General features: G+C 44.8%; 1 protein-coding gene across 5 annotated transcripts in view; it reads right to left on the reverse strand.

The window, feature by feature from the left end:
• LOC147018980 (SLIT-ROBO Rho GTPase-activating protein 1-like) overlaps positions 1-25,596 on the reverse strand; it is a 156,306-nt gene that overhangs the window by 36,269 nt on the left and 94,441 nt on the right. For 3 of the 5 annotated variants that reach the window (XM_085899117.1, XM_085899121.1, XM_085899120.1), the window contains exons 12-19: positions 25,328-25,394; positions 23,756-23,858; positions 23,333-23,393; positions 17,479-17,556; positions 14,886-15,020; positions 14,598-14,703; positions 14,263-14,490; positions 9,237-9,313 (exon numbers count right to left, since the gene is read on the reverse strand). In XM_085899117.1, the coding sequence (XP_085755243.1) occupies positions 9,237-9,313; positions 14,263-14,490; positions 14,598-14,703; positions 14,886-15,020; positions 17,479-17,556; positions 23,333-23,393; positions 23,756-23,858; positions 25,328-25,394 (855 nt within the window). The remainder of the gene's footprint in view (positions 1-9,236; positions 9,314-14,262; positions 14,491-14,597; positions 14,704-14,885; positions 15,021-17,478; positions 17,557-23,332; positions 23,394-23,755; positions 23,859-25,327; positions 25,395-25,596) is intronic. The other 2 variants (XM_085899119.1, XM_085899118.1) reach the window with 1 other exon arrangement.

Consider the following 25,596-nt stretch of genomic DNA (forward strand, 5'->3'; position numbering starts at 1 on the left):
TATATATATATATATATATATATATATATATATATATATATATATATATATATATATATATATATATATCTCACACGCCTGGTGTTGGCGCAGTGGTTCGGGCAGCTGCTTGGGACCCAAAAGGTCCTGAGTTCAAGCCCCGTTGGGCCATTGAATTAATATATGTATAGATGCATGTAAAAAAAAAAAATGTGTATATATATATATATATATATATATATATATATATATATATATATATATATATATACTGAACAAAAATATAAACGCACCAAGCGCAAAAATATAAACGCACCAAGCGATTGTTACTATTTTACCTCGAACTCATTAATACTAAATCTTCACAACAATTTGGTTATAGAATCCATGACAATTGAACATTAAATTTCAAAGAGTTCCTTGAGAATTCTGGCGACAGTCTTTGCGCTACAACAGCCGACACAACCGAGGTGTCACTGTCAGAGTTCACACAGTCAGTGGCGGGTGTGTCCACCGTTGGTGTCGCGCAGAGCGGTGCATCTCCGGCGCATGGACATCACCAGATTATCGATGGTGGCCTGAGGGATGTTTTCCCATTCCTCCTGGAGAGCCACACGGAGCTGGCGGACGTTCTCTGGGACTGCGTAACGTTGTCGTACGCGTCGATCAAGAACGTCCCAAAGGTGCTCGATGGGCGACATGTCGGGAGAATATGGAGGCCAGTCGAGGACATCAATGTCCTCCTCACCGAGGAAGTTCATGCAGATCCTGGCAACATGGGGGCGAGCATTGTCGTGCTGAAACGTCACATGGTGAAGGCGCACAAACGGCACGACGATGGGTCTGAGTATCTCGTCCCTGTACCGCTGCCCGTTCAAGTTGCCTTCAATGAAATGAAGCCGAGTAAACTCTCCATGGCATATGCCTGCCCACACCATAACACTGGCACCACCGTGTGACACCCGACGAAGGACATTGGCGTCAGTGTTGTGCTCCCCAGCCCGACGCCAGACGCGGAGTCCGCCATCAGCCCGTTACAGCTGGAACCGCGACTCATCGGTGAACAGCACTCTCCTCCATCGTGCGAGGGTCCAGCGCAAGTGAACATTGGCCCAGTTCAGTCGGGTCTGACGCCGGACTGCAGTGAGGTCGAGTCCCCGGTGTGGTCGGCGGGCTCGGAGGTTGGCCTCCCTCAAGCGGTTACGCACCGTCTGGGCTGAAATGCGCCTGTTATGCAGCCCGACAGTCTCATCGGCAGTCCTCGTGGCCGGTCGGAGTCGATCCCGGAGATGTTGCAGCCTCATGTGACGATCCTGACCGACGGTGGTCACACGTGGTCGCCGGGCATGTGGGCGGTTCACGGTGCTTCCAGTCTCTCTGAGGCGCGTTCTCAGGCGGCTAATGGTGGAGTGGTGGACATTGAAGTGTGCTGCAACGGCCCGTACTGACGTCCCAGCATTCAGCATGCCAATGGCGCGCTCCCTCAAGATTTGTGACATCTGTGGCATGTTGACATTTGGCACCAGTCCAAATTTTGGGGAGGCCTTTTATAGGGCAAGCTATAGGGAGTGTTTGTGTCCTGGTCACGCTCACTGACCATCACTCTGTCAAGCCCCATGGTGCTCATGGGAAGGATTACTCAACGTGTGAGTCCACACACTCAGAGTGGTCAATTTCAATGGGAACATCTGTCTTGAGCAAAACAAAGGAACCATTGCTCAAACATATTGTTGTGGTTGACGAAATTCGCAAACCACCATTCAGGGTCCCGTAGGTGAGATATCTCTGTAAGTATATGTGTAGTTAGTCCAAACCCGTTGTTTAGAGGGAATAAATGTCATTCATTCGGGCTGCGACCCTTCAAGATAGCCGTTTTTCTGTTCTATCTTTATTTTGAGCCAACCACGTCTCAACCGCCATCACACAACAACCACCAACCGCAACTCCGCTTCACAACAACAACAACAACGCCAACAGCCACGACCTTTACCGTCACATCTCGCTCTCGCAACCATCGCATCACCGCCATTCCCGCACCGCTTGTGGGCACCGATCCTGGACTCGTACAGGGCGCGCACCGAGCAGCGGGTGCAAAAAGCGGCCTTTCCGAGAAATCGGATCAAGAATGATTCACGCCCACTTCTGTTCCATCCTATCAGCGAGCGTGGGGCGATTTGGCCCCGCCTCCAGGCGCGTCGGAGGATAATCGATATATGCAGATTCGAGGATCAGGAATGATTCACGCCCACTTTTCCTCTGTCCAATGGGCGAGCGTGGCTCCGCCCCCGAGCCGTTCCTGATCCAAAAATCTGCATATGGTTTCTCCTGTCGCACTATAAAGCGCCGAGCGCGGGGCGAATCGAGGAGAAGAGTTGGAGAGTTGTGGCGGCGGCGAAATCAGTCGGAAGAGTTGGAGAGTTGTGGCGGTGGCGAAATCAGTCGAGAGAGTGTCTGTCGGGGTCCGGAGAGTCTGGAGAAGCCAAGGAGCTTTGTCGAGGTCTGCGCTCGTGTCAGAGTCGGGGAGCTGCGGAGAGGGGAGGCCGGTAACGCTGTCGAGGTCGCAGTGGAGTCGCTCGTCGCGGGACCCAAGCCAGCCAGATATCCTCTTTCCCCCGAGCATCAACAACCCCCCCCCTGTTTCCCCCCGCGCTGAGATAGTGTGAGAAGGGGGCCCCGTTCCCACCCCATTCCAGGCAGTGCCAGCGATGCCCGCGGAGTCGGGGCGCCGCCGCCTTTTTGCGGCTCATCACCAGACGGGTAGGCTCGACGCGGTCTCGGCCCCAGGCCCGTCTGCCCCATTATCGTTGAGGGTGGCCCCTTTTTTTCTTTTGCTTTGGAGTATATGTGTTGTCGGCGCCGTCTGTGAAGTAAAACTGTGTAAGTGTTGCCGTGTGCTCGCGTAGTCGGTAGTAGATCTGCATTGTGTTTCTTTTGTTGCAATTGCTTTTGGTGCATAATTGTTGTTTCTTCTTTTGTTACATTTGCTTTTGGTGCATAATTGTGGTAATTGTATATGTGTGCTTTCCGTTTGCCGCGGAATAAATGTGCTTTATGTTGAACTGTTTCTCCCGTTTCGCTTCGTCTTTTCTCTAATTGAATCTCCATCTTACTTCACGTAAAGGGTTGGTCGTGGGCTAAATACGCCCAATAATTAATCGGAACCGTCGAGGTTGACGATAACACCGCTCGGTTATCCCGATAGTACGGAATGGGTCGCTTAAAGTGGCCCGTGTCCGAAGTCGACCTGCGGCGAGGTGCGATCGCCCGGTCTACCCTCCGTGTGGGTACTTAGGTAGGTCGAATTTGGCGAACAACCCTATCCCACGCGGGGGGCCGATTGGCATGATCGTGGTGAGGCCGAAAGGCCCACCCGTGACTAGTTCCCGGCGTTAGTCCGAGAGGGTCACGACGGGATTGTCCGTCCGGTGGGCGACGTGCCGCGATTCGAGTTACGTGGCCGCCCGCACGCCGGCGGGCGCGAATCCGCAACAATATCATCAGTTTGACCATTTTCCCATAATGGCAATCTTGACTTAGATATTTAGGTTGGTGCGTTTATATTTTTGTTCAGTATATATACCAAGTCGTACAACACCAGGGGGTTGACTCAGCCTGTCATCCTTCCGACGTCGGAGAAATGAGTACCACTGTACTGGCCCGGTGTATGCCCCGGTTGGAATAGGTGTACCATATCCCTGTGTGTCGTAAGAGGCGACCAGGGTTGCGTCACGAAGGGCATCCGGCGCAAAAACCAATGCCAAATCATTATGCAGACAACAAAACGAATTTCCATTCCAGATCGGTCGAGGCCCGGGTTACCAATGACCGCCACCGTTACCGGTGATCAGCAGGGTACCGGTGGAAATTGTGCTACTGCTGGGCGATGGAGGAGAAGGAGACGGGGAAGGCGAGTCCAGAGGCAGTGGGAGAGGGGGAAGGGTAGAAGTGTGGAGGTGAGAGTTGGAACTCTGAATTTGGGACGATGACTGGCAAAGGGCGAGAGTTGGCTGATATGATGGAGAGAAGAAAGGTGGACATACTGTGTGTACAAGAGACCAAGTGGATGGGGAGTAAGGCTCGTAGCTTTGGAGTGGTTTCAAATTGTTCTGCCATGGTGTGGATGGGAGGAGAAATGGTGTTGGGGTAATCCTGAAGGAGGATAATGTCAAGAGGGTATTGGAGGTGAGGAGAGTGTCGGACCGAGTGATGAGTGTGAAGTTGGAAATTGAAGGGGTGATGATGAATGTCATCAGTGCATATGCCTCGCAAATGGGGTGTGAGATGGAGTATAAAGAAGATTTCTGGAGTAAGTTCGATAAAGTGGTGGAGAGTGTATCCAAGGATGAAAGAGTGGTGATTGGAGGCAGATTTCAATGGGCATGTTGGGGGAAGGGAATAAAGAGGATGAGGAAGGTGATGGGTAGGTACTGGTTTCAAGGAGAGGAATGTGGAAGGGCAAATGGTGGTAGATTTTGAAAAAGAATGGAAATGGCGGTGGTAAATATGTATTACAAGAAGAAGGAGGAACACAGGGCGACGTACAAGAGTGGAGGAAAGTGCACACAGATGGATTACCTCTTAAGCAGGAGATGCAACCTGAAAGAGATGAGACTGTAAGGTGGTGGCAGGGGAGAGTGGAGCTCGACAGCATCGATTGGTGGTAGGATGATTTTGGAGATGAGGTTGAGGAAGAGGTTGAGGATGAGGTTGAGCGCCACCTCTGCGCTCAGTTTCACGACAGTCTTCCGGCGCCCGCTCGCCTCTCAGTTTCACTTCCTTCTTTTATTTTGGGGGTGCGCCCCTTTACGAAGCCGGCAGACACTCAGGCTCAGTTACTCCCTCGGCAGATCCACCACTGCCTTTCCGGCGCTCGCTCGCCTCAAAAGCCGACTAGCTCCTCCCTTCAGTTTCACTTCCTTCTCTAGGCCACTCCCCCTCTGAGCACTGGGCGGGGACTATTGTCCAGAGAGAGGAAGGAAGAAGAACCTCTCGGTACACCACCACTGCACGAACAAATAACAGCCTGTGACATCTCTCGACACACATGTAACGTCCAATTACTGAACAACCTGGCTAAACATGCATTTAGTGGGGGATCTGGGCTAATTCTATATTTAATAACACACTAAGGGCCATTTCCGCAACAATATATAAATATATATATATATATATATATATATATATATATATATATATATATATATATATATATATGTATATAATTCTTGTGGTTCTGTTAAACCAGCACTCCTCTGAGGAAATGGCACCCAACATATGGTGATCCTAAGACAGTTATCTCATTAGTATTCGTTTTGCTAGCCCTTTCTATATGTCTAGTGGGTAAATGGGAAAGATGCGATGCATAGGACTTTTAGTTTGGGTCTTCAGTCTTTTATTCTTTCATTTATTTCATCTCTTTACTTCCGTTTATCTCATCCACAAACCACGCACCCAGATTAGTAACGATACCAGGAGCATCGAGATGACACAGCGGAAGCTCATTTGCATACGTGCGCTATTTTTCCGTTTAGACGGTGCACCATAATCCAACTCATGCCTCACCTCAGACCCTTACAGCTCTGCTCACCACAACGCTAGAATGCTCACAATAACCACTCCAAACATCTTCTAAAAATCCCCACAACTTATGTCTGATGCCTTCACCACAAATGCCACAACCACCACCAACCACCCAACTACTACCAACCTCCTCAACCTCATCACCACAATCACCTCACTTTTACCGCAGATGCCACAACGCTTCCCTCACCGCCCTATAACCGCCATAACTGCCATCAACCCCTCTCGACGCCCACCACAGTCTCTGAGGGTGCCGGAGGAATGAAGACATTAAGAGTTGGGGTGTTTCGGCGTGTAACTCGAAGCGTAAACGTGTGCTGGGGTTCAGTCAAGGACGTGCGGGTAGCTTCAGGGTTTACCCAAATAACCATGCTCGAATGGAGTCCAGCGCACATTCAGGGCTTGAGAGCGCTTCCGATGACCCTGTCCCAATGTTAATTATGGAGCTCCATCACGTGGCCAGGCTCAAAGGAAACTGAAGCCGTTTTTGATTGTGGAGCCTGGCGGGGCATGGCTATGGTGCGGGGCAACTGCTATGTGCTAATGGGGGAGCTCGCAAATGCCTCCAGGGTTGTTTGTTCCGATTTTTGGCTCCTTCCTCGCTCAGGCTCAATAAAAGGGAGCAATTCAGCTCGCTCGCTCACCCACTCCCTCTCCTTCGTCCAGGCCCCATGAGACGGTCATCCAGGATCTCTTCTCTGTCCAGCGTCCGAGCGGAATCTCTTCATGAGCCAGCACAAACGAGCGGAGAGGGCAGAGCAGCCAAGCGAGGCAAGCACGGTGGAGCGAGCTATTGCTGGGACGGGTCGGGATCACCTCAAGGTCATCGGCGCTCAGTTTGAGCGGCATTCAGCAACCAATATTCATACTTGCAGACCTCTCGCACAACTCCATTAAGTCTCTCTCAAGCATGTTTTTCTCCCATCTACGCCTTGTTCTCTGAGGATGTACAAGCTGTTTTAAGTTGACCATTATTGATTCGCACCTCTCAAACCTTCCTCTGACATCATGCTGCACGACACAGTGCACTGCATTTGCACCTCCCACTCCATAGACACTAGGGTGTGTCTAATGACGACATGAAAAATTTAAATTTGATATTTTACATCGGCCAGGTAAAATTTGTCTGCCACTTTATACAAAAACACCATATCCAGAATTAAAACTTGATAGCACAACATTTACTACTTGCTCAACGAGACCAAAGATTTTCACAGTTGCGCTCAAAGCCGGTCACTGCTGTGTTTACTGGCATTGCGGCCAGTGGCCACCCATAATATTTTTTTGGTGACACACCAAAGCAAAATAGATAAAACATAAATATTATTAATTTTAAGTTTTGTTTTTGAGTTACCCTCTCCAAAGACAGCCCTGCACAATGCACAGCACATCTAGCCTGCGAAGCCTGACAGTGCAAAGCAGCACCACACATTCGACCGACAGCTCACAATAAATTGTAACACAATTTTATATCGCAGGGCATTGGCTGCAGCATACAGCTTTGTATTATTTATCTCGACTGCTTGTTGATGTAATCGTTGTGATGCTTATTCCATTCAATGTTTGGCTGCTTGCCATTGTTTGGCTTGTTTGCAGGTGAAATGGCGAACTTAACAAGGAAAAAGACTGAGATTTGGTTGATTGGTGGCACAGAAGATCACTTCAGTTGTGCTAAGCTACCTTCACGAGGAGAGGTGCTCAAGGTGCTGTTTTAATTTTCATATACAGAAAGAACATAGTCTAAATGACAGTGTGAAGGAAACTGTCACAATGATCCTACAAATTTAGGAATGAGCACGGATACCAACGAGGGCTAAGAATCATCTCTGGGATCAGCTACGACGTCTTCACAAGGAATGGCAGGGCCTGAAAAAAATATCACAAGGAAGTCAACGACAGAAGAGGGAAAGCGTGATGTTTTCAGGGATTCTTTGGACAATGTCTTTGATATTGCACATGAACAGGCCATGACGATGATCAAGATAGAAGAGGATCGGCAGTTTTTGAAGGCTCAGCGTGAAAAAGGACGACATGGTTCGATTGCAGGAATTGACGTGAAACTCGCAAAGCAAGAAGAGAGAGCACTGGCGAGATCAGCAGCAGTTGCAGTGCGTGAGGAACAACATCATGCAAGCTCAGCAGCAGTGACAGATGTTGTAGTGCTTGATTCATCATCTGAGGAAACAGCATTATCTGCAGATAGCTCAGAAGAAGAACCAAAGAAACCTTCAACATCTTCTGGATCACGGCGGTGGGAAAGGGGAAAAACCTCTGTAGTTACAAGTGAAGTTGCAGCAGCGCTAGATCACACCAAAATCAGCAGCAGGAATGCTACTTATATTTTTTCTGCCATGGCTACGTCCGATCAGTTTACAGCACCAGTTAGTGAACTGATGATCAGTCCTCCTTCAGTCCAACGAGCAAGAAAAGTTCAACGTGCAGCTCTAGTAGCCGAGATTCGTGAATCTTTTCATCCACTCGTTCCACTAACATTGCACTGGGATGGCAAGATAATGCCCAATTACACAGGAACTGAACAACTGTCTGTGGATCGACTTCCTATTATGGTGTCTGGCAAGGAGGTAACCAAGCTTCTTGCCATCCCCAAGCTATATTCCGGCACTGCTGCCATTATGGCAGAGGCCTGTATGGCTGAGATGAGGAGCTGGGAACTGGAGAACAGAATTGTGGCCTTATGTTTCGACACAACAGCAAGTAATACAGGTATAAAGGGCGGCGTTTGCATAAAACTCGAAACAGAGTTAGGAAAGGATCTTCTCAACCTTGCCTGTCGACATCACGTGTCTGAAATTGTTTTGGAAAAGGTTTTTTTCACTGTATGATGTTTTTAGGTCTCCAAAAATCGAAATCTTCAGTCATTTCCGTGATTTCTGGCCAAACATTGATCAGTCAAAGTATCGCACAGCTTTGGATGATGTAGATGCATCAGAGCATGTAGATGATATTCGAGACAGTATCATCACCTTTGCCATGCAGCACCTGAATACTAAGCACCCCAGAGATATTTACGAAGAGCTCTTGCAGTTAAGTCATCTTCCTAGGAGCTACTCCACCAAAGGGAATTAGGTTCAGGTACCCAGCGGCAATTCACCGTGCGCGTTGGATGGCACGTGCCATTTATGCCATCAAGATGTGGCTTTTCAAAGATCAGTTCCACATCCAACAGCGCCAGAGCACAACGAGGGCATCTGTACAATCCCACTCTCGCATCGTGTGGAAGCACTTACTTCGAGTGTCACTTTTTGTGACCACTACCTATGTTAAATACTGGTTCACCTGTCCATCAGCCGGCGAAGCCCCAAGGAATGATCTTCAATTCTTGAAGGCACTGCATAGCTACCCAGACAAGGAGGTCTCAAATGCTCTAACGACCTCTAGTTGTTGGGTAGGTTACAAGCACGAAGTATGGACAGCATTACATGTACAATACACAAGGGAGAGTCAAAAGGTTTTTCCCATGGCCATGAAGTGAGACAGCACAGATGTGCGTCATTTTTGATGAAGTTTCCAGCTTGTGTCATATCTTTCTTTTTTTAATGGGTGGGTTTCCCAATACCACTTGCAAATGTCATTGTTTATGTCTGAAATTTTTTGAAGGAAAAACCTTTTGACTCCCATACATTACACAAAATGGTGTCTGCATCGTCTGGCCATACCATCCTCACTGCTGTGTGTTTCTGTGCTTCCATCTGGCTCCATGTCCATCATAATTCCTTCTCCATGCTGAGCATCACTGTAAAATGAATACACACACACACACACACCTCTGGAATGTATTTGGATTGTCTGCAGAATCTTAGGCCATTCTTGCTCTTTTTTTTATTTTTTACAGAATCAGATAAAATTGCACTCACAGAAATATCATCCTGTTTACTAGCAGTGTTACTACATTTAATGACAACACTTGTTTACTATCTCAAAGCTATTTTGCTGAAATATAAATGCATATAACAAAGACATCCCGATCCCAAAAGCAAGTAATCCATGCATCCATTGGGACCATACTCTGTGCAGAGCGTCGGTGCTGCCGAAGCAGTTTCCTTGGCTAGTGGGCACAATCCTGGACGGGTCGCCACTCCGACGCAGGATACTCGAATGACTCGATCATCCCCAGCAAGCTGGTACTCGTTTTGCCGACCTCGGAAGGATGGCAGGCTGAGTCAACCCCCTGGTGAAGTAATTCAGCGGGGCTTGAACTCAGGACCCTTGGATCCCAAGCTGCCACCCTAACTACTGAGCCAACACCAGGCTTAAAAGCAAGTAATGAGAGTGATATTTTTAGTATAATGGCAAGTGGATTTCGGATTTTAATGTTTATTTGTTACCTTATGTTTATACTGTGTGTGTTATGACGAAGATTTTTAATTTCCCTCATATGTCGGTCTGTCTTGTTTGTTACGGTTCAGCACGGCACGGTTCGGCTTGGTATTTGACTGTAAGTGCGATAACTCGCGAACGCTTTCGGCTATCTTTGTAAAACTTTACCAAGGGATTCCGAAGGACAAAAGTGATGCTGTCAATGTTTTTTCGTTATGTATGTCAAAGGTCAGGTCAGGTTCGATCTGTGACCTGCTACAGGTACCATGTAAACCTGTACTAACCTGTTCCATGGTCGGGTTGTCGGCGACTAAACCATCTCCCCCACCAGGTTTTCTGGTGAGGAGGGTGTTTGGATATGGACACCCAACAGGATTAAAAACAAAACCTGCCAAAGGGCGGAGGAGCTCCTTGTGAGCCAACGGCCATCCATATCTCGTGCCCAACTGTGTCTGCGGACGTCCTCCTGCAGTTGGGTTACTTTCTTTATTAGGAGGTTGGTGGCAGGATTTGCACTCCGGCCACCGTAAAACCATTCATTCCGCAAAACGCAAAAACGCAAAAAAATCTGAAAACCCACTCCGTGGGAGTACCTCATGCGCAGCTTCCCTTCGCAGGGCAGCTCACCAGATGACGGGATTGGGGCAAAGCCTTCGGGACCCCCAATCTTTGATGATAGGAGGGAAACCACGGGGTAACATCCCTGGGTCAGATTGCGGGAGAGTGTGTCGGAGTGGTGCTGAGGTGTCGTCCACCAGACAGCGGTCTCCTTGGGTTAACCTGAGGCGGTCCCTTCGGGTGGGTGCCTGGAATGTCCTATCCCTAAGAGAGGATGATCACCTGTCTCTGTTATCACCTGAGCTCAAGCGTTTGGACATCGGGATTGCAACTCTCTCTGAGGTTCGGAGACCGGATTGCGGCGAGATAATGGTGGGTCGTTACACCTACTATTGGTCTGGTCGCTCTGATGGTTACCATACCCAAGGAGTTGCTGTCGCTGTGTCCAATAAGCTGACCCCAATGATAATTGAGGTAACACCGGTCAACAAGCGTATTATGAGATTAAGGATTCGTCACTCCTTGGGTGTCATTTCCCTGGTCTCTGTTTATGCTCTGACTGAGGCGAGTGATCTCACCGTGAGGGATGAATTCTACGCCACGCTCGAGTCTGTGGTTGATCAGTGCCCCAGACGAGATACACTTCTATTCTTGGGGGATTTCAATGCATCGACTGGAACTGATAGGGATGGTTATGAGGTGTGTGTTGGTCCCCATGGGTCAGGAACTATGAACCAGAATAGCACTAAGTTCCTTGACTTTGCAAGAAGTCATGGACTTAGGGTGGCTGGTTCATAGTTTTAGCGCCCACAAGCTCATCGCTGGACTTGGTATTCCAACGCTGGCGGTGTGGCAAAGGAGATTGACCATGTCCTCATTGACGGTCGTTGGAGGATGATCCAGAACTGCAGGGTCTACCGGAGTGCTCAGTTCCTCAATACTGACCACAGGCTTGTTGTAGCAACTCTAAAGCTGCACCTTAAATCCTGGAGAATGGTACCATCCCAGCCGAGGCTGGATGTTGCCAAGCTCAGGGATGAGAGAGTAGCTGAGGAGTTTGCGAACAGGCTGAGTGGACACTTGGGGGGTCTGGGTGCTTTGGGGGGTCCTGAAGAGTTGTGGAGCGCCTTCAAGCCCACCGTCCTTGATGTTGCCGGTGGATGCCTTGGAACTCACCGCAGGGCAAAGAAGAATTTTGTCTCTCAAGGGACACTGGATACCATTGACCAGAGTCGCAGGGCCAGGCTGAATGGCAGAGCTGAGCTGTTCAGGGAGCTGAGGCGTAAAACTGTATGTGCACTGAGGGTGGACAAGGAGGCCTATGTGCGAGGAATCTGTGAGGGGGTAGAGCATCACCTGTGGACAGGTGATTCTCGTCCCACTTACAGGGGAATTCGCGCATTACGTTCATCCAAGCCCATCCCTCGGAGCACTACAGTTCGAGCAGAGAGTGGTAGGCTCTTGACAGAGGAGTCTGAAGTGAAGGCCCGCTGGGCCGGTTACTTTGAGCGGTTGTACCAGGCTGATCCCCCAACTGTCGAGTTGGATGTCAAGGGTGTTACAATCCCTGTTGCTGACCCTCGAATCAACTGTGGTCCACCTACGCTTGTGGAAACACGGGCTGCGGTGAACCAGTTGAAACAGGGCAAAGCTCCAGGGATTTGTGGCATCCATGCCGAACTTCTCAAGGCTGGTGGAAATGCTGCACTCATGTCGTTGCATGCAGTTTTGTGCTCTGCTTGGAACACAGGCATCATCCCAACTGACTGGAAGAGGGGCCTTGTTGTCCCTCTCTGGAAAGGGAAGGGTGATCGCCAAGACTGCAACAACTACCGAGGGGTGACGCTGCTCTCAGTGCCGGGCAAGGTCTTTGCTCGGATAATTCTCGATAGGGTTCGCCACCATCTGCTTGAGCACCAGCGTCCAGAGCAGTCAGGCTTTACACCAAAGAGGTCAACGATTGACCGTATCCTTGCACTTCGTGTCCTCACTGAACGCAGACGAGAGTTTCGGCAGGGGCTGCTTGCAGCCTATGTTGATCTCTGTAAAGCGTTCGATTCAGTGAATCGGGATGTCCTCTGGAGGATTCTTGGTCTTCGTGGGGTGCCACCAAAACTGATCGATCTGATGTCTGAACTCTACTCTGGTACTGAGAGTGCTGTGAAGTGTGGTGGTACCATCTCTGACTTATTTCCAGTTGTTACTGGAGTTCGTCAGGGATGTGTACTTGCCCCCACACTTTTCAGCACTTGTATGGACTGGATTTTAGGGAGGATGTCGGAGAGATCAAGTTGCGGTGCATCGTTTGGGAATGTCAAGATCTCGGACCTTGATTTTGCAGATGATGCAGTCATCTTTGCGGAGACTTTAGACATCCTCTTGGGGGCCCTCGAGGAGCTGAATGAGGAGCCGGAGCCGTTGCGATTACGGGTTTCTTGGGTCAAAACGAAGATCCAGGCTTTCGGTGACATCTTGGATGCTGCTGTCCTGTCTGTGTCTGTTTGTGGTGAGGATGTTGAGGTCGTGGAGAGATTCACTTACCTTGGCAGTGATATTCATGTCTCTGCTGGCTGTGAGTCAGAGGTCAATAGACATCTGGGTCGGGCCTGGGGAGTCATGGATTCACTGGATCATGGGGTGTGGCGCTGCCGGTACCTGTGCGGGAGGACGAAAGTCCGAGTCTTCAGGTCCTTGGTACTTCCAGTCTTGCTCTATGGGTGCGAGACTTGGACTCTGACCAAGGATCTGAGACGGAGACTTAATTCCTTTGGTACCAGGTCTCTTCGGAGAATCCTTGGCTATCGCTGGTCGGATTTTGTGTCCAACGAGCGGTTGCTGAGAGAGACTCGGATGAGATTTGTTACCTGCATAGTCCGTGAGCGTCAGTTGCGGCTGTATGGACATGTGGCTCGTTTTCCTGACGCTGATCCTGCTCACCAGATTCTCTCAGCGAGGGAGTCTCATGAGTGGAGGAGGCCAGTGGGCCGACCACGTGCCTCATGGTTGCAGCAGGTTGACCATCATCTCAAGGAGATGGGGATGGGCCTGGCATCTGCCTGGGGGATGGCCAGACGGAGGCCCCTGGAGTACCGGCGGAAAGTGGACGCAGCGACGCGCTGTTCTGGCACATGCTCCCATACCTGACCTGACCTGTCAAGGCGACAGTGACGTGATTTGCATGATTTTCGTCATACCTCACAGGCTACTGCTTGACGCTTTCTTGTCTGTCTATTTGTTTGTAAGTAGGATATCTCAAAAGTTATGTACGAATTTGGACGAAACTTGGTGGACAGGTTGGGTATGTGACAAGGACCAATTGATTAAATTTTGGTGAAGATCGGAATCTGGATACTAGAATTTGGAAAGTGATTGTTCACAATTAAGAGATGGGGCCATAAACGATACAGTACAGCACAATATTTCAAAATGTTATGAACGGGTTATGACAAAACTTGGTGGATGAGTTGGGTAGGTTACAAGCACAAGCCCATTAGATTTTGGTTAAGGTCTGAATGCAAATTTGGCATGTCAGTGGGATGCAAAACGTAAACTGTTCAGCCTGGCTGGGGTATGCGCTCCAACGAGTGCCATTCTAGTTTATTGATTGTTTTGTATTAATTTATTTCACTTGCTAACTACAGTATAAAGCTGATAACTTATGTTTTTATTTTTTTAACAAGCACTTTGCTCATGCTTGATCATTATGTGGGAAAACTCATTTATGGGTGTTCATTTTCAATCAAATGCCATTTTCCCATATCTGGGTTCCATCTTGTTTGATCCAGGTGGTTGCAGCCCTTTAATCACCAGTAATCCTCATGACTGGTCATGCAGTTCTCATAGGTGGGTCCTGAGAGTTCTTCACTTCCAGGAAAGACCTGGTCGTGTTGTAGGATGAGCGACTTGATAACCTCGCTGACTTGTGCCTGAATGGACACTTGGTCTTGATCGTCGGGAGCTGGCATGAGTGTAGGCCCGAAGCAGATTGCAAGGTTGTAAGCACCCATCATGTTTTCATCACTGAACTGTGACAAGCTATGAGGAAGTATGGGGAGTGGAAACAGCATAATCTTGGTTCGAATCAGTCAGAATCAGGTGGGAAGAATCAATTTGATGTAAATTGAAAAAAAGAGGAAACTCACTGGTTGAGGAAAGCAAAGAGGAAACGCATCACAACGAGAACACAAGGGGAGATGCTGCATAGGCTTTTACACATGGCTGCAGCACAATCTCCTGGGTCTTCGAGCTCTGCAGATTGGGACAGTGAAGTTTCATGTACACAGTGCTACCAATAACCTGATTCACAACAATAATATCAAATGCAAATATTCCTCTAGATTTTATGAGTTTAACACCACCTCTATTTCCCCCAATCATATGCTCCTTTGATTCTTGCACTTCCAGGTTCTACCATTTTGAGAATCACGTACGGACAGCAGAGACGAGGCTGAAGAAGGCTTCCAGAGGTATGAGGGGTTGTTCAAGTTCGCGGAAATACAGCTTCAGGACTCCAGCCACTGAGTTAATGTCGTGCATTTCTGCATCACCGGCTAATGGATCCTCTCCTGCAATTGGAGGAGGAGTTGTTACTGTTCGTATCTCAAAAGTATGGTGCATTGTGACTCGTTCAGAGGTTCAAAGTTCAAAGGGTCAAAAGAAGGGAGATGCAGTCCCTTTTGGTGTTGTCAATGCAGGAAGATAATTGGCACACACCACAACCTTGGGGAGCACATGTCACCGAGCATGCTCGGGGAGGTCCCAGGAATGCTCCTCAGTGATGATCTTCAGAATTTAACATTAATACATGTATTATGGTGCATTCTGTGCCATTTATTCCATAGATAAATAAACAACATTCAAAGAACAACAACAACAACAACAAAGATCAAATTTCAAAGAAAACCTCAATGTGTACATGTTGGTGACCTTTGTAGTAGTCAGGAGACCCTTAGTCACCATTATCTGGTGGTAGAAGTTATGTTTTTGAGCTTATTAATTAAAAGTGTGTCTGTATCCGAACTGGAACTGCACCATTTGAACGGCTTCATTTTAGCCAAACAGATCTCTGGAATTTCATACACTGGCTCTCGGTATGATTTCCTCAAAATTAGAAAGCTTGTTCAATACGCAAGTTGCTTCGAAGGAAAACACCATGGAAGTTGCTCGATATTCATATAATGTGCATCCTCATGGAAGTTGCCCTCTGGGCTGACTCCCCTGCCTCGCCATCTTGCTCAGCTTAGCAACATGGAAGCCAAGGCCTTCAAGATCATTGAAATCTCCTGTAATGAAGCAGAGTCTATGGGTCTAACACTCTGCCATTGTAGATTTCCATGACTGGGCATGCTCCATCGTGCAAAGTCCTTCCTTCACACACCTGAGCTCCTGACCACATGCAAAGCTTTTGTCCACAGCCTGATTGAATACTGCTCTCCCCCCTCTGGGCTGGTGCTCCCACTTCTCACCTTTCTAAGCTTCATGCCATGAAAACCAAGACATTTAGGATCATTGGTATCTCCCACGACAGAGTCTCTCCGTCTTCTACCGCCTCCTTTCTGGTCTTCCACCTTCTGTTCCTTCCGTGTTTTGTCCCTCCAAGGTTTTTGCAGCAGATTCACATGGTCCACCATCAACCCCCTTCTGGTGAAACGACCTAAATCCAGGATCACATGAAAACCAAGACATTTAGGATCATTGGTATCTCCCACGACAGAGTCTCTCCGTCTTCTACCGCCTCCTTTCTGGTCTTCCACCTTCTGTTCCTTCCGTGTTTTGTCCCTCCAAGGTTTTTGCAGCAGATTCACATGGTCCACCATCAACCCCCTTCTGGTGAAACGACCTAAATCCAGGATCACTGCTCACCTCCACTCATTTGTTCCTCTCTTTTTCCTGCCTGTGGAATCAACTTATACATCCTCTTCAATCTCGTTCTTCCCCATAGGTCTTCAAGACAGCTGTTCATCACCATTTCAGATGGTCCCCAATCCTAGACCTTTATCTTTTATACCCTTGTTAACCCCACCCAAATCCCCCCTCCTTCCAATTTTCCAGAGTTCCCTCCTTGGAGTTTCCTTCTGTATCCATTTTGTCCACCCTACACATGCGTTTTGCATCCTGTTTTTGTCTGTTACATCCTGATCCGTTCACTCTTCTATGAGCCTCAACTATGTATGCAAAAAAAAGTCATTCACAGTCAAGTTGTCCAACTGGGTGGCTTCCTCTAAACGGTATCAGAATGCTCAAATAACTTATCTCAGTGATCTCGCATCGATGTCCGATCCAAAAGTGTTTCAGAAATTAGTCATACATCTAGACAGCTTCTCCTTGCTTCCCATGGCAATTCGTGTTTTTTGTTCAACGTTCTGCTGATTTCATCCATTGTTCCATCTGTCCACCAATGCAGAATGACACTAACCTTTACCTTCAAGACTAGTTCTTCATTCTTAATTTCAAATTATCTTAGTCGGGGCAGCCATGTTTTGTCAACGATTGGCTATGAAATACACACGAGATCACATACACCTTTCAGGCAATTGTGGTTGTCCCAAAGAGATTATTGGGACATCCACTGAAGTTGCACTCGATGTGCATTGTGTTTTCAAATGAAAAATGAAAAGTAACGAAAATAAATATAATAATATACCATTCCTTTCGTGCTGCAAAGGTGCATAGAGCTGCCGAGGCAGTTTCATTGGCAATGAGTACAATCCTAGATGGGTCGCCACTCTGACACAGGTGACCCCCAAGTGGTTATTACCCCAGTGCACTGGTGCCAATTTCACCGACCTCAGAAGAATGATAGGCTGAGTCAACCTCACTTGGTGTTAATTCAACAACCAAATGGGGCTCAAACTCAGGACCCTAAGGTCCCAAGCCAGCCACCTTAACCACTATGTCAACACCTGGCTTTGAAAAGTAACCAACAATATGATAAAAATGAAGGAGAACAGAAAAAAATACAACGAAATTTGATTTAAAATGAATTCTAAGGAGTCAAGGAATGAAAAATCATTACGTACAAACCTCTCTCAAAGGCTTGCCTGATTTCATTCATGTCCACCTGAGATCCAGAAACTCGAAATATTCCTTGATGCTGCAGACCTAGAAAGCACAAGAAACGAGTGCACAGTTGGCCAAACATGGTCAAGCCAAGTTTAACCTCAAGTATTTGAGCTCATCAATGCTGCATTGATACGACCAAGCTCCACAGGGGACTTGAAACATCAGTCTCCACTTACCACAATTGAGTGGAGATACAATCTATAGCAAGAGAGTTCATAGAACACTTAACCCCACACAGTGTTTAAGTATATAATTCAATTGAAATAAAATAATAATTTTAAATGTCATATCAAACAAATTCCGAAAGTTTCGTGCCATTGATGCAGTGTCTTATACACCGCCTTATTTAACATGTCCAAGCACTGCGAAACTAGAGGTGTGAAACTCGAGGTGTCTCCTTGGTCATAAACTGGTGGTTGTGGATGGACAGAAGGATAGACAGAAGTGAATCAATTGCTTAACTCCGTTTTTCACTTCACGTGCATGGGGGTAACTACGTGCGTATGGTACAAACTTGATGTAAGAGAGGGGGAGTCACTCAGCCCAACAACCCCCCGGATTAATAATTAGAATCAATTGATTAACGAGAATGATACTCGGTAGAGCACAAACCTCTGCCAGGCTGAACAGTTTACATTTTGTATCCCACAGTTAGGCCAGATCTGGATTTGGACCTGAACCAAAATCGAATCCACTTGTTCTTGTCACTTAACCAACTCATCGACCAAGTTTTGTCATAACTTGTCCACAATGTTCTATATATCGTTTTTGGCCCCATCTCTCAATGGTGAAGAATCACTGGAAATTAAAAAAAATTCCAGTATCCAGATCTTCACCAAAATCGAATCAATTTGTTCTTGTCAAACTCTCACCCTGTCCACCAAGTTTCATCCGAATGCGTCCAGAACGTTTTGAGATATCGTGTTTTATATATATATATATATATATATATATATATATATATATATATATATATATATATATATATATATATATATATATATATATATATATATATATATATATATAACAACCCCTCCAAAAAAATTGTTAGAGAAAAAAAATTTGTTTTTGCATTTCTACATGTTTTAAGTGATTTCCAACCCCACCCCCCAATTTTTTTTTTTTGCATTTATACATGTTTTAAGTGATTTCCAACCCCCACCCCCCAAAAAAAAATTGTTGGAGAAAAAAAATGTTTTTTTTTGCATTTCTCCATGTTTTAAGTGATTTCCAACCCCCACCCCCCAAAAAAAATTTAGAGAAAAAAATGTTTTTTTTTTCATTTCTCCATGTTTTAAGTGATTTCCAACCCCCACCCCCCCAAAAAAAAAATTGTTAGAGAAAATTTTTTTTTTTGCATTTCCACGTTTTGATTTCCAACCCCTCCCCCAATTTTTTTTTCATTTCTACATGTTTTAAGTGATTTCCAACCCCCCCAAAAATTGTTAGAGAAAAAAAATGTTTTTTTTTGCATTTCTACATGTTTTAAGTGATTTCCAACCCCCCACCAAAAAAATTTATTTTGCATTTATACGTTTTGTGATTTCCAACCCCCACCCCCTCATAAAAAAGTTCGAGGAAAATTTTTTTTTTTGCATTTCTACATGTTTTCAGTGATTTCCAACCCCCCCCAAAAAATTGTTAGAGGAATTTTTTTTTGCATTTCTACATGTTTTAAGTGATTTTCAACCCCCACCCGCCCCCAAAAAAAAATGTTAGAGAAAAATTTATTTTTTTTGCATTTCTACATGTTTTAAGTGATTTCCAACCCCACCCCCCAATTTTTTTTTTTTTGCATTTATACGTGTTTTAAGTGATTTCCAACCCCCACCCCCCCAAAAAAAAATTGTTGGAGAAAAAAACTGTTTTTTTTTGCATTTCTCCATGTTTTAAGTGATTTCCAACCCCCACCCCCCAAAAAAAATTTAGAGAAAAAAATGTTTTTTTTTGCATTTCTCCATGTTTTAAGTGATTTCCAACCCCCACCCCCCCAAAAAAAAAATTGTTAGAGAAAATTTTTTTTTTTGCATTTCCACGTTTTGATTTCCAACCCCTCCCCCAATTTTTTTTTCATTTCTACATGTTTTAAGTGATTTCCAACCCCCCAAAAATTGTTAGAGAAAAAAAATGTTTTTTTTTGCATTTCTACATGTTTTAAGTGATTTCCAACACCCCACCAAAAAATTTATTTTGCATTTATACGTTTTGTGATTTCCAACCCCCACCCCCTCATAAAAAAGTTCGAGGAAAATTTTTTTTTTTGCATTTCTACATGTTTTCAGTGATTTCCAACCCCCCCCAAAAAATTGTTAGAGGAATTTTATTTTGCATTTCTACATGTTTTAAGTGATTTTCAACCCCCACCCGCCCCCAAAAAAAAATGTTAGAGAAAAATTTTTTTTTTTGCATTTCTACATGTTTTAAGTGATTTCCAACCCCACCCCCCAATTTTTTTTTTTTGCATTTATACATGTTTTAAGTGATTTCCAACCCCACCCCCAAAAATTGTTGGAGAAAAAAATGTTTTTTTTGCATTTCTCCATGTTTTAAGTGATTTCCAACCCCACCCCCAAAAAATTTAGAGAAAAAATGTTTTTTTTGCATTTCTCCATGTTTTAAGTGATTTCCAACCCCCCCCAAAAATTGTTACAGAAATTTTTTTTTTTTTTGCATTTCTACATTTTGATTTCCACCCCCCCCCCCCAATTTTTTTTTGCATTTCTGCATGTTTTAAGTGATTTACAACCCCCACCCCCCCAAAAAAATAGTTAGAGAAAATATTGTTTTTTGCATTTCTACATGTTTTAAGTGACTTGCAAGCCCCACCCCCGCAAGATAAATTGTTAGAGAAAATTTTTTTTTGCATTTCTACGTTTTGATTTCCAACCCCTCCCCCCCAAATTTTTTTTCATTTCTACATATTTTAAGTGATTTCCAACCCTCAGCCCCACAAAAAAAATGTAGAGAAAATTTTTTTTTTTTGCATTTCTACATGTTTTAAGTGATTTCCAACCCCCCTAAAATTGTTTGAGAAAAAAAATTTTTTTTTTTGCATTTCTACATGTTTTAGGTGGTTTCCAACCCCCCCCCCAAAAAAATTTATTTTGCATTTATACGTTTTGTGATTTCCAACCCCCACCCCCTCATAAAAAAGTTCGAGGAAATTTTTTTTTTGCATTTCTACATGTTTTCAGTGATTTCCAAACCCCCCCAAAAAATTGTTAGAGGAATTTTTTTTTGCATTTATACATGTTTTAAGTGATTTCCAACCCCCCCAAATAATTGTTAGAGAAAATTTTTTTTTTTGCATTTCTGCATGTTTTAAGTGATTTCCAACCCCCACCCCCCCAAAAAAAATAGTTAGAGAAAATTTTTTTTTGCATTTCTACATGTTTTAAGTGATTTCCAACCCCCACCCCCCCAAAAAATAGTTAGAGAAAATTTTTTTTTTGCATTTCTACGTTTTGATTTCCAACCCCTCCCCCCCCCAATTTTTTTTTTCATTTCTACATGTTTTAACTGATTTCCAACCCCCCCAAAAATTGTTAGAGAAATTTTTTTTTTCATTTCTACATGTTTTAAGTGATTTCCAACCCTCACCCCCCAAAAATAAATTCGAGAAAATTTTTTTTTGCATTTCTACATGTTTTAAGTGATTTCCAACCCCCCCCCCAAAAAAAAATTGTTAGAGAAATTTTTTTTTTGTTTTGCATTTCTATATGTTTTAAAGTGATTTCCAACCCCCACCCCCCAAAAAAAGATTTAGAGAAAAAAATGTATTTTTTTGCATTTCTACATGTTTTAAGTGATTTCCAACCCCCCCCAAAAAAATTTAGAGAGAAATTTTTTTTTCCATGTCTACATGTTTTAAGTGATTTCCAACCCCCCCCCAAAAAAAAATGTTTGAGAAAAGAACTATAACTGTCAGCACTGTTGACATCATATTTAATGAATAAGATATAAGGTTCACTTGAGTGACCCAGCAGTATTGGTGGCGGAGGTTTTGCACTCTCCCGAGTGCTCCCCCTCGAGTTTCCTTTCTAATGTTTTTATCTACCACACTATTTTTTATACGCCCAATATATATATATATATATATATATATATATATATATATATATATATATATATATATATATATATATATATATATATATATATATATATATATATATATATATATATATATCGGGGCGTATGATGTGATACCGCTCGTCCGTCCGTCTGTCTGTCCGTCCATTCCTGTCCGCACTCTAACTCCCAAAGTTTTAAACTTTCACGTTTCATATTTGGTACATAGGATAGACTGTGGAGACGGTGTGTCGTGACATACGTTCGTCATCTAAAGTGGTTGCCATGGCAACCAGGATGCTGTTTTCCATCTGTTCCTGTCCGCACTCTAACTCCCAACACTACATATTACTTTTACTTTTAGATGCATTTCTCATGGCAAGGCAAGCACCAAAAAACTCGGACCATTGAGCGCATCATTATAAAAGCCGCATCCCCTAAATTTGAAAAAAAATCTGGAATTTAAACGCACATAAGCCGCAAATGTTGCACAAAAAAACCAAGCACAAAAACGCCCGAAAATTAGCCACAAAAAGTGATCGATCTTGCTTTGAGTCTAATCTGAACAGTAAAAATACCCCGACCATCCATGCCATTGGCATTTCCTACCTCTGAAAGCCTTTGTTGACTTTTTGCAGCGAGAAAGTTCACCCCTCTGTGAGTTTTGATTTCCTCGTGTGGACCTCTTGTTTCTTCATACTGTACTCTTACCAAATCAATATCTCTCTAAATATATTCTGAGGTCACAAACTCATCACTGAAGAAAGCAGGGAAACACACAAACAGCCGCGGCGATCAGGGAAGACACTTGGAGTGTGGATTGAACTTTTTCTAGCTCAGCTGTGGTTTACCTCGCTCATTCTACGTTTTTCAAGTTTCGGTTAACAATGCAAGGTAATAAACGTAAATATAAATACCATATAGATAAATAACGACGTCGATCTAAGTAAGAAGAATAACCTCTCTGCGATGAGTCAGGAAAATTAATTGACTTTCTGCAGGAAGAGGATTTTTACGGTGAGTTTTTAATTCACGAAGAGTCAAAACCAGTTTTGAAACCTAATGTGAATGTAAACATAGACTGGAGACTGATGACACCAACTTGATTTGGCCTGAACGTGTCATCGGGAAAACCCGCAACATCAGAATATTTTGTCATGTTCATGTTTTCATTTTTTTTCCTTTCTGTTTTTATCTACCACACTATTTTTTACTGATTACAATATACAAATACATATATTGCTTTAAAATTATTTGGATCAGACTTCACTGCAATGCTTTATAAAAAAATATTATTAGACTAGTCTTTTAAAAACGATAAATGTATAAACAGGCGAGCATTGGGTGGCTTTGACACCAACTCTCTGGTTTCTACCTCCGCTAATCCACTCCAAACCCATCTCCTTAAAATTCCATGCTCTCGTTCCTGGAAGTCCCTATCATCTAAGGACCTGAAAGTCCCTGTAGTGTCCATCTTGTTTACCCTGTGTACCCCACCCCATCCATCTCCCTTCCACAGATCTCCTCATGTCTCTGTTCCCCACTGTTTTTTTCCTTCCCTCTCCCGCCCCTCTTGTCTCCTTCTCACCTTGTTGTGCATTGTGTTCGCTCTCATCCGAGCCTCGACATTGTATACAAAAAAAACAACCCACTGCTTCATGCAATGATTTTGCCCTATTTGTTGTGTCGGGTTTGTAAGAACGTTATGCAGATCCGTTGTGCTTGTACAGTGAAAAGTTACCATGCAGGTTGATGTATCGGATGCAGCTTTCCACCACGAGAGGGATAGCTTGACCCGAATCCTTTAGGGAAGGAGAAATTGTGGAAAAGTCATGCAAGTCACTCTCCCTGATAAACTTGAAGTAACTGATCATCAGGTTCCAGCAAATTCAAGAACATTGTTCAATTCATTTAATTTGCAAACTTTAATCTTCCACTCCTCTTGGCAGCGTACTCAAGATTTCCTACCAATGGGAATGAAAGATTTCTACACAATTCAGCTTCAAATGCTGAAAACTTATATTGTTCATTATACAGTATTTTCTATTCATCCAACTGTATTGAAATGCTGACAATTCTATATCTACAATCGCATTTTGCAATATGACAAATAACACCGATTATGTGATTAAAGGGCTACAAGTACTGACTGAAGAGGACTCACCCTGATGAACGTCTCCAGGTCGCCATTGAAGAGACGAGCTGTATACTGCGACCTCATTCGGTGCTTTCTAGTTCGTGGTGGTTTCATGGGAATTAGTGGAGGCCTATCACGAAGAAAACATGTCATCTGCAGCATGTTATTTATTTCAATGATGTTCTTTACAATTTGAACGTTTATAAAAAAAAAAAAAACATTTTCCGATCCTCCTTTTGTTATTTCTCTTGATCACACATCAGCCTAAATTCAATCCAGTGCAGGATGAAGACCTCCCTCAACTCACATTATGGGTAATGGCATATTCACTATGTTTGCCAAGTGGAGGTTGGTAAGAGGGTCAGGGTATGAATTTGGAATTTGGCCATGCTGCTGGTGACAACTCGCCTGCTCTTCACAAAACACACCCTGGTATCTTTAATGTCCACGAATAACCAATGCGGGTAGAGGGGCTCTCTGGCTTAACGTCCTTCTTTCTGGATGGCACACACATTGATGCATCTCCCTGCATGCAGAACACCAGGGTGACAGTTTATAGTTGGGTTTGGATCCCAACTAAGGCTAGATAGCTCAGAGGGGAATGCGCGTATGTCTTGGCTATCCTACATGCTCCTTGCACTTCATCTTCATGTGTATGAAATAAAATTCACAGTGATACTTTGAAAATACTACTATGGTGGAGAATGATAATATGCCCTCGTAATAAGGTATAAGCATTGAAAATGTAAACATTTGAAAACAATGTTGAGGTGGAAAGTGATGATTCTTAACCACATTTTATGGTAACTCCAGATAGCCTACGATCAAACGTGGGCGGTTGTCTACAGCTGCCCAGTGCAGTACCACCACCTGTCCCTTAGGAGCCTTTCACGGAACATTAGTTCTGTTGGAAGCCCTTCTGGCAGGATGCCGAATGGGGGATTTGTGGGTTTTTTCTGCCTTATGGATTGCGTTCCTGGTTCGCACTGCCTGCTCAAGGGTACCATTGGAGTCGGTGTTTCTACAGGCTTTTTGCCAGAAAACTTAGAGGCTCAACACCATGTGCAGTGCCTTGAGAGACTGCCTCATCAGGCATATAATCTCAGGTCCCCTTTTTGCCATTTTTATGCCTGGAGCCGCTCCGAGCAAGGAATTTGAGAGGTCCTTCCAACGCTACTAGTGTGCACTGTTGATGCCATCTGGAACACTCTTTGTTTGTCTGCAATGTTCCTTGAAGGCCCTAACCCCTCTTTATTTCACTGTGGGCCAATGATTTGTGGCACCCTGTCCTAAAAAAAGTCCCCCCCCACCATCTTTCTTTGCTTTTCCACCCAAGGGGCCCCTTGTTTTTTGGGCTCACTTCTCCTGTGGTGTTCAAATAAAAAAACAGCATCACAGAATTCATCTTTTGGTCCCACATTTATCGAAGGCTCAAGGAGAGGACTGTATCGTGTATTACAAGGATATCGGAACACATCAGTGAATTAGGGGACATTTAACAAATCAAGACGATTTATGGGATTTGAACGCAGGATCCCATAATCCCAAGCTGTATGCTCAGAAGGGAACATCAATCAAGCGAGCTACAACATAACGCACGTGTGGAGATGCGGAAAGCTTCCACTCCTCATCACCCACCTGAGGAATCCAGCATCTTTCCCCATTCCTGCATGCATGAAAAGAAAAAAATGATATCAGGTCAGAAAGTCTGTTGCTGGAGCTTGGGGAAAGTGTACTCACCTGCAGGTTTTTAACCGTCTTCCCACATGGCACTATTTCTTTTGGAATTTCACCTCCGAGTTGACAGTCACGCTTACGCTCATCCTGAGTTCATAAAAGCCATTATTCCTCCGTGCAGAGAAACATGT

This window comes from Eptatretus burgeri, chromosome 10 (genome assembly GCF_056783735.1).
Source record: "Eptatretus burgeri isolate ZD-2024b chromosome 10, Ebu_testis_v1, whole genome shotgun sequence".
Classification (NCBI taxonomy): Eukaryota; Metazoa; Chordata; class Myxini; order Myxiniformes; family Myxinidae; genus Eptatretus; species Eptatretus burgeri.